At 42.9% G+C, this 8,972-nt stretch overlaps 1 protein-coding gene across 1 annotated transcript; it reads right to left on the bottom strand.

Annotated features, from left to right (window-relative positions):
- Nucleotides 1-371: 371 nt before the first annotated feature.
- LOC123992792 (exonuclease V-like) lies at nt 372-8,972 on the bottom strand. Its single transcript, XM_046294316.1, has 6 exons — nt 8,743-8,972; nt 8,282-8,459; nt 6,829-7,070; nt 6,476-6,583; nt 6,184-6,356; nt 372-1,390 (listed from the first exon to the last, which is right to left on the bottom strand). The coding sequence occupies exons 1-6, from the start codon at nt 8,834-8,836 to the stop codon at nt 866-868; spliced, it is 1,320 nt and encodes a 439-aa protein (XP_046150272.1). The 5' UTR covers nt 8,837-8,972; the 3' UTR covers nt 372-865.

Genomic DNA, 8,972 nt, shown 5'->3' with positions numbered 1-8,972 from the left:
TTGGACTAGTTAACCATAAGGTTGCAAGATTGAATCCCCAAGCTGACAAGGTAAAAATGTCATTCTGCTCCTAAACAAGGCAGTTAACCCACCGTTCCAAGGCAGTCATTGAAAATAAGAACATGTTCTTAACTTACTTGCCTAGTTTAATAAAAGGTGTAAAAAAAATATATTTTTAAAATTGGCCAAATCGGTGTCCAAAAATACCGATTTCCGATTGTTATGAAAACTTGAAATCGTCCCTAATTAATCGGCCATTCCGAATAATCGGTCGACCCCTACTTCTGACCCACTGGAATTGTGATACTGTGAATTACAAGTGAAATAATCGGTCTGTAAAAAAATGCTGGAAAATTACTTGTGTCATGCACACTGTAGATGTCCTAACAGACTTGCCAAAACTATAGTTTGTCCACAAGAAATTTGTGGAGTGGTTGAAAAAAATGAGTTTTAACAACTCCTACCTAAGTGTACGTAAACTTCCGACTTAAACTGTATAATTAAAAAGGGAGTGGGTTTGGGCGGGAAATCTCAGTAGATCTCGGTAACCCGGTTCAGCGTGCACTGCGCCCACCCCGCCACAGGAGTCGCTAGTGCACGATGGGACAAGGATATCCCTGCCAACCAAACCCTCCCCTAACCCGGCCGACGCTGGGCCAATTGTGCACCGCCCCATGGGTCTCCTGGTCACGGCCGGCTGCGAAAGAGCCTGGACTCGAACCCAGAATGGGAGGCCCCTCCCCGCTATTCAACCCTATTGTAAACCCATAAAATCATGACGGAAGTCATGCAGATGTCAGGCTATCCACTGTTGGACTGTCCAACCTTGGACTCTCCCATTTTGGATTCTCAGACCTGACAAACTTCAATTTGGGACTGTCCGACTCGAATTGGGAGTCTCGGATTTAGAACCATCCAATTTGGCTTTCTTACTGCCATCAACCATCACCTCTTGCAACCTATTCCTCCTCCATTCACAGCTCTCCTCATAGGGGCACATCCTACACTTCCAAGCCTCTTCTATATCCTCAATATCCACTCCATGGGGCTCCCTCTCCCCCCTCCAGAAGGCCAGGTAGTCCCTGAGCTCAGCCCTTAGCTGGGTCTCCTCAAACTCTACCTCCCTGTTTCCTATGAGGACTCCGGAGCTCTGATGTCTGTATTCCAGGCATAGCTTGTCAATGGGCTGGAGGTTAGAGAAATGTAGCACAACCAACAGGTGGTCCACAAGCTCTCCGAAGGTGACTGCCAGGAGGCCCAATTTCTGGGCATACCTCTGGAGCTCTGACCCAAAGGCCTGGTGGGGCCGGAGCTTGAGGAAGTGGAGGAGCTGATCCCTCTTCACAGAACCCTGAACCATGGAGTCAAACAGCAGCTTATACACACCCACCTGACAGAGAGATCAGAGAGAGAAAGGTCAGAGAGAGCGACACCAAAGAGGTCAGCTAAACATCAGAGCGACATAGTGTGTGGTGTGGTAGTGTAGCATAGGGCCTTTTGGGGGCCCTAAGCTACACTAAAGAAAACTTGTTTCAACTAATTATGAATAAAGTCCAGGTAGCAGATAATGGTCCCTAATATATATATGTATGTAGTTGAGTAAATTAAAAAAGTTTGTGGAACCAGTTACTTAATAATATTTAGTTGAAACAACTTGATTTTTGTTTACAGTGTAGATGGTTGGGGGCCTGTCATGCCAAATAGTGTCCCCCTGCCAAAAAGAACCCTCCCCCCACACAATGGGATTCAATGAGTTCTAGCTTCTGTTGCAAGGGCTGTTGCATGAACTTGCGAAATTCTGACCTGATTATGTAATGAACCAAAGCGTCCATTGCTATGCTGGTTGCTTGGCTCTATTTTACCTCGTAGAGGTTGCGAATGAAGGAGGATGCGGGTAGTTCTAGTTCACCTCATAAGCGCTCACTCAGTCCACGCAAAATTAATACCTCAGAATTGCTCTCCAAGGACGGTATTTTTGACGGTGACACCTGCTGACTACCTTCTGCTTCAGAGGACTGAAAAGACTGGAAAGAGAACACACTTTGTTAATTGGAAGAAAAATTGTAACCTGTTTTTAGATTGACGTTGCTAGCTACTGTCCTAATTTACCTCAGCCTGCCTAGTCACCCACCTCCCTCAGAGAGACACAGCTGCATGTGAGCTCTCACATAATTCAACATTTTTTTACAAAATGATAGATTTAGAGTTAGATAAACTTGAATTTTTCGACAGGGACATATGCAGGATGCTACCCTCCACAGAATGGCCTTCGCTCCAGATCAAAACCTACAACCTAATTTTGACCAAAATTAACCGGAGCAATTACCTCTACCAAGGTTCCCTTTTTCCAAGCTATACAGGGGGTGTTCTAGCAAACAAACAGCAGAGGCCTGAGGACACCATCCAACCTGGAACAGAGTTTATGGGGAATGAATGCCAGATACAACTTCAATTAGTTCAATTAGCACTGAGGTGTGAAGTAAAAGGTATTGTCTTTGGGACCAACAAGTGGCAGGAGTCTTTGAAGCCCCCTCCTGCTGTTCAAAGACCATTCACTGAGTTTTCTGCACTTTAACACTAGAAGCTTATTACCTAAAATGGATCAATTGAAAGTGTGGGTTCACAGCTCCAATCCAGATGTGTTGGTCATTACTGAGATGTGGTCAAGGAAAAGTGTTTTGAATACCGATGTTATAACCAGAAGGGTTAACCTTTTTCAAGCAAGACAGATCTTCCTAAGTTGGGGGAGTGGCAATCTTTACCAAAGATCACCTTCAGTGTTCGGTTGTATCCACAAAGTCTGTCCCCAAACAATTTGATTTGCTGGTTTTAAGCATTAAACTTTCAAATAGCTTATTGTTGACTGTTGCTAGGTGCTAATGTCCTCCATCAGCACCGGCCTGTACCTTAGGACTTGGTCAGGTGGTTTAAGCATGTCCCAGTTTAGGGCTGCTAAACTGGGACATGCTTAAACCACCTGACCAAGTCCTAAAGCAATGGTACTCCCTAAATCTTTTTGACTCCAAAACCCCAGAAAATGCTACTCTTCAATGTTATCCTCACAAATAATCCTGATCGGTCATTACAGAAAACACCAGAATGATACCTTAGTGATCACGGTTTTACAGCCTGTGTTCGTAATGGCTGCCCAGTGAAACGACGTGTCCTGATTTGCCACAAAGGCTTGCTAAAAACTTTAATGAGCAAACCTTCATGAACTGGCCTCTAAAATTGTATTTAAAAAAAAAAAAAAAAAGCTTGATACCCTCTGTCGAAGATGCTTGAACCTTCTCTTTTCATATTTTCAGTGGAATTGTTAACAAACATGCCCCCATAAAGACATCTAGAATTAAAAACAAGTTCAGCCCCTGGTTCAACCGTGATCTTGCAGTTACACTCCACCTCAAGAATTGCATTTGGCGAAAGGCTCGGCACACGCGATCGCAGGCTGACTGGCTCCTATTCAAGCAAATGAGAAGTATGTGCACTCAGGCTATCTGGAAGGCCAAAGTTAGTTACTTTAAGGAGCAGTTCTCCCTCTCTGGGTCTAACCCCAAGAGGTTCTGGAAAATGGTTAAAGACCTGTAGAATAAACCCTCCTCCTCACAGCTGCCCATGTCCCTTAATGTTGATGATGTGGTTGTCACTGACAAGAAGCACATGGCTGAACTCTTTAATCACCACTTCATTAAGTCAGGATTCATATTTGACTCAGCCATGCTTCCTTGCTCGTCCAACATTTCCTAATCTCCCTCTTTTCCCCTGCCCCGCTACAAAGCTTCTCCCTACAGGCAGTCACTGAGTCAGAGGTGCTAAAGGAGCTCCTTAAACCTGACCCCAAAAAAACATCTGGGTCAGATGTTTAGACCCTTCATTAAGGTTGCTGCCCCTATCATCACCAAGCCTGTCTCATCTTTCTGGTGAGGTTCCAATTGCTTGGAAGGCAGCCAATTTTTTCTTTATTTAAAGGGTGAGATCAAGCTGGTCCGAACTGTTACAGGCCTATTTCTATTTTGCCTGTTTATCAAAAGTGTTGGAAAAACTTGTCAATAATCAACTGACCAGCTTTCTTGATATCTATAGTATTCTCTCGGGTATGCAATGTGGTTTCCGCTCAGGTTATGGACGCATCACTGCAACCTTATAGGTCCTCAATGATGTCACCATTGCCCTTGATTCTAAGCAATGTTGTACTGCTATTTATATTCACTTGGCCAAAGCTTTTGATACAGTAGACCATTGCATTCTGGGTATTGACTAAGGAGTATTGGTGTCTGAGGGGTCTTTGGCCTGGATTGCTAACTACATCTCTCAAAGAGTGCATGAATTCAGAAAATAGGCTGTCTCAGCCACTGCCTATCATCAAGAGAAATACCCCAAGGCTCGATCCTAGGCCCCACAATCTTCTCAATTTACATCAACATAGCTCAGGTAGGAAGCTCGCTCATCCATTTATATGCAGATAGTCTTATACTCAGCTGGCCCCTCCATCAGATTGTGTGTTAAATGCTCTATAACAAACCTTTCTTAGTGTCTAACAAGCTTGCTCTACCCTTAACCTTGTGCTGAACACCTAAAAAAAACAAGTCATGTGGTTTGGTAAGAGGAATGCCCCTCTCCCCACATGTGTGATTACTACCTCTGAGGGTTTAGAGCTTGAGGTAGTCACCTCATACAAGTACTTGGGAGTATGGATTGACGGTACATTGTCCTTCTCTCAGCAAATATCAAAGCTGCAGGCTAAAGTTAAATCTAGACTTGGTTTCCTCTATCATAATCGCTCCACTTTCACCCCAGCTGCCAAACTAACCCTGTTTCAGATTACCATCCATCCCATGCTAGATTACAGAGACTTAACTGCCAACCCATAAATTAAGGGTGCTCTCGAGCAATTAGATGTTCTTTACCATTTGGCCATCAGATTTGCCACCAATGCTCCTTATAGGACACATCACTGCACTCTATACTAATATAATAATATAATATATGCCATTTAGCAGACGCTTTTATCCAAAGCGACTTACAGTCATGTGTGCACTACTCTGTAAATTGGTCATCTGTGTATAGTCACAATACCTACTTGTTGATGCTTATTTATAAAACCCTCTTAGGCCTCACTCACCCCTATCTGAGATATCTACAGCAGCCTTCATCCTCCACATAACACCCATTCTGCCAGTCACATTCTGTTAAAGGTCCCCAAAGCACACACATCCCTGTGTCGCTCCTCTTTTCAGTTCACTGCAGCAAGTGACTGGAACGAGCTGTAACAAACACTCAAACTGGACAGTTGTATCTCCATCTCTTCATTCAGAGACTCAATCATGGACACTCTTACTGAGAATTGTGGCTGCTTTGCTTCTACCTTCTTGCCCTTTGTGCTGTCGTCTGTGCCCAATAATGTTTGTACCATGTTTTGTGCTACTACCATGTTGTGTTGCTACCATATTGTTGTCATGTTGTGTTGCTACCATGCTGTGTTGTCATGTTTTTCTTGCTATGTTGTCTTTGGTCTCTATGTAGTTGTGTTGTCTCTTGTCGTGGTGTCTTTTGTCATATATATATATATATATTATAATTGTTTGATTTTTAATCCCAGCCCCAGTCCCTGCAGGAGGTCTTTTGGTAGGCAGTCATTGTAAATAAGAATTTGTTCTTAACTGACTTGCCTAGTTAAATAAAAGGTTAAATAAATAAAAAGTCAGCTAGCCTGCTACAATAGCGGGCTAGCTAACCAGTTATATTTAGCTAGCTATTATAGTACCTGTTATTGTAGCTTTCTGTCCAGTTTGAGTATGTAGCTTGCACTTCAATGGCATCCCTCAAGAAGATTTTCTTTTATCTTTTATCTTTTATCTATCTTTTATCTTTCCAACCAGGCGAAATACTATGAAGGCACCACTGATCGACAAGAGGCACAACATTCAGAGAAATTCTAGCCGGGTGTTTGCATAGCGATGATAAAAATAACATTTAGGATGTAATGATCTCCAAAATTCGAATCATTAAGAGATTTACATTACATCACACCGTTGATATAGCAATGGACACTAATAGTTGATCGAATCCCATTGTGATGCAGAGGGGGACACTTTTTGGTCAGGGGACATTATTTGGTATGACAGTCCCGCTAGCGGCATCTTATGCCATTTATTGGCTGGACCGGCACTTTGTGGTGCCTACCTGTAAAGAGTGTCCCTTGGCCTGGGCAGGATGCGGCAGGGAGTTGTGACTGCGGGTCTTCAGTTCACTCAGGACCAGATCCCCAGACTTACTACAAGACAGCTCATCAACCACACCCAGGAAAAACACCCCATCCAACACACCTAACACTGGAAACTCTCGTACAAGCTGGCCTGGGACACACACAAACAGATTCTGAGATGGCTATTTGCAACAGTTTATCATCTTTTGTCATCATTACAGTATGATCATATTTAGTGTACTCTATCAAACCTGATCACTACCACCATACCTGCCTCCAGAGCTGGGACCATCTGTATCAGGTTGATGAGTTTCAAGGCTTCCCTGTCCTCTCTGGTATGAACAACCACAGTCACAGCATCTGGGTTTGCCTCCAGTTCTAGACACATATATAAGGACAGGAAATAGGTTATCACTAACTACCTCCACATCATCCATAAAGAGATAAAGCCTACACATGAAAACACAGGGATTTATGTTATGGGGAAAGTTGAAGTTATAAAATTACTTGTTACATGAACAGTCTATGGGCCAATGACCTTCCATTCAGGATTGGCTCATGAAGTAGTTCATTATGGTTATGGAAATGTATAATTACTTTCTAGGGCACAACCTGCTGCTTACCTCTAGCAAGATGAATACTGGCCCCTGTCGTCACTGCAGTCCTTCTCATCTCTCTCCTCTTCATATGAGGCTTGAGGAACCCATAGACCACTTTAATTTCACACCATGACTGCTCACACAGCTGAGTAACATTCAGGTGATGCTTACTGAACCTCTCCATTGGACTCTGGTCTGGGACTGACAGGGTAAAAGTGCTCCTATTGTTGCTCAGCCTCTCGAACGGGGCCACGACCATGTGACCCCTGATGGACGGACACATTGGTAATGGGGGGGGAATTAAAAAAATACATTGATAGTTACATATCTCAATATTATTTTGGATGATATTGATACTTTAACACCAAGTATAGATTTGTAAAACAATTATTTTAAACTAAGTAGCGTTAGCTAGCACTAGATAGCTGTACCTGTGTCAAAAAGAGGGTATTTTTCATCCTATACAGTAGCTTGTTCTCCAATTTTTTTAAATAGTGAGCCAACATGTTTTCAGCACTTTTATTTCCATGACTGATGAAAACTAATTTTTATCATGGCTCTCTTGTCTCTCTGCAGCAGACATACTGTATAGTGAACAAACAATACATACAGAATCGTGAGAATTGCAATACATATCGTATCGGCACCTAAGTATCGTGATAATATCATTGTGATGTCCCTGGCCATGTACATGCACACACAGACAGGAGCTGTTAATCATCCCTCACACACAGACGGGAGCTGTTAATCATCCCTCTCACACACAGAACAGAAGTTGCTGATCCCCTCTGTTGCCCCCCTCTAAGTTGCACAAAAGCATCTGTTGGATTCTAGCTTGAAATATTGTTATTCCTGTTACCATTAATATAACTTATTGATTACATGTATAAGGAATGTATATGTGGTCAATGAAGGGTGGATAGGAATTAGGTGTATGGAGGGTGGGAGACAAGGGGAAGTTCAGAAAGTTAATATTCTGTCCCATGTTTCTAAAGAGGGAGGCAGGGTTAATAGTTAGAGACGAAGGCAGGCCAGCTGCAGAACTAGGGAGGAGCGAGGACTTCAATCAACATATGAAGTGAGAAGCTACCTCTGGGAGGGGGACTAGAGGGGCCCACCACAACAGTCCTATCTCACACACACATACACTTCCACACAGGTTCAAGCATCAGGCCGAGCCATGACTTCACCAGTGAGAGGAACCAATTAAGTTCCTGCCAAGCTACAGAGATGCAGGCTGTCTAGATGTGTAAGGAGTTGACCCCGCCTATTAGTAGGTTATAAATATATGTGCTTGTGTAATCATGCTTCGTCTTTGCAGCTGTATGACCCAGTAATTCAATAAACTTAGTTTGAGCTTTTTCTAGGTCATCACACATCATATAAAGGGAAGCAGAGTCAAATCTCTCTGTATGGCACGGCAGTGTTGAGAACTGTTAAAGGTTAAACTTTGCATAATATACATGAATGGGTTTACCGTTTCTTAATTTGACCTTCGATTCTCTCCTCCTTGGCAAGGGACTGGCCATCATTGACCACACACACACCCAGTGTCGGACTGTGTTGATCAGCACCAGCGCTCAAACTGGTACTGGTACCACCAGGAGTCAGACTGGTACCAGCAGGGGGAGTCAATCTGGGTTGGTCAGAAGGGGCTAGAGTAGATGGAATATAAGAAAGATACTGTAGTAAGGAAACTTCAGAGAAGTAATAGTTACTGTATTTTATTAACTGTATAGATTGACCTATGGACAACTTTTTAAAATGTAGGATATAAACTATGGCACTGTATTGCTGTAATATACATTCAGGCATTGGATACAGAAGAGCAGAGAATGCGGTTCATGAAAACAGTTCATAGTATTCAATAATCCCATTGGGCATGCATCTCGTCTAGGAATGCTGTTAGCAAACATTTCAATAAGCATTCATACTCACCGAGATGCTCCGAAAGTATCCTGATGAGTTGTGCATTGCTTATATCACACCCGTCATCTAATGGATCGTCCCTTGGAGTTGTTTTTGAATTCATTGTAAAAAGTGAAAGTGCATTACTAGACTAAGACTGATTCTTTAACTCAATTACGCGTAGTCAAATAATGTTCATTATTGGACCTGACAATAGACAATTGTATTACGCAGTTGTTTTGCCCAGACTTGTTAGTGAA

Source organism: Oncorhynchus gorbuscha, linkage group LG13 (genome assembly GCF_021184085.1).
Source record: "Oncorhynchus gorbuscha isolate QuinsamMale2020 ecotype Even-year linkage group LG13, OgorEven_v1.0, whole genome shotgun sequence".
In the NCBI taxonomy this organism is placed as follows: Eukaryota; Metazoa; Chordata; class Actinopteri; order Salmoniformes; family Salmonidae; genus Oncorhynchus; species Oncorhynchus gorbuscha.
This window is presented reverse-complemented; position numbering and strand designations above follow the sequence as displayed.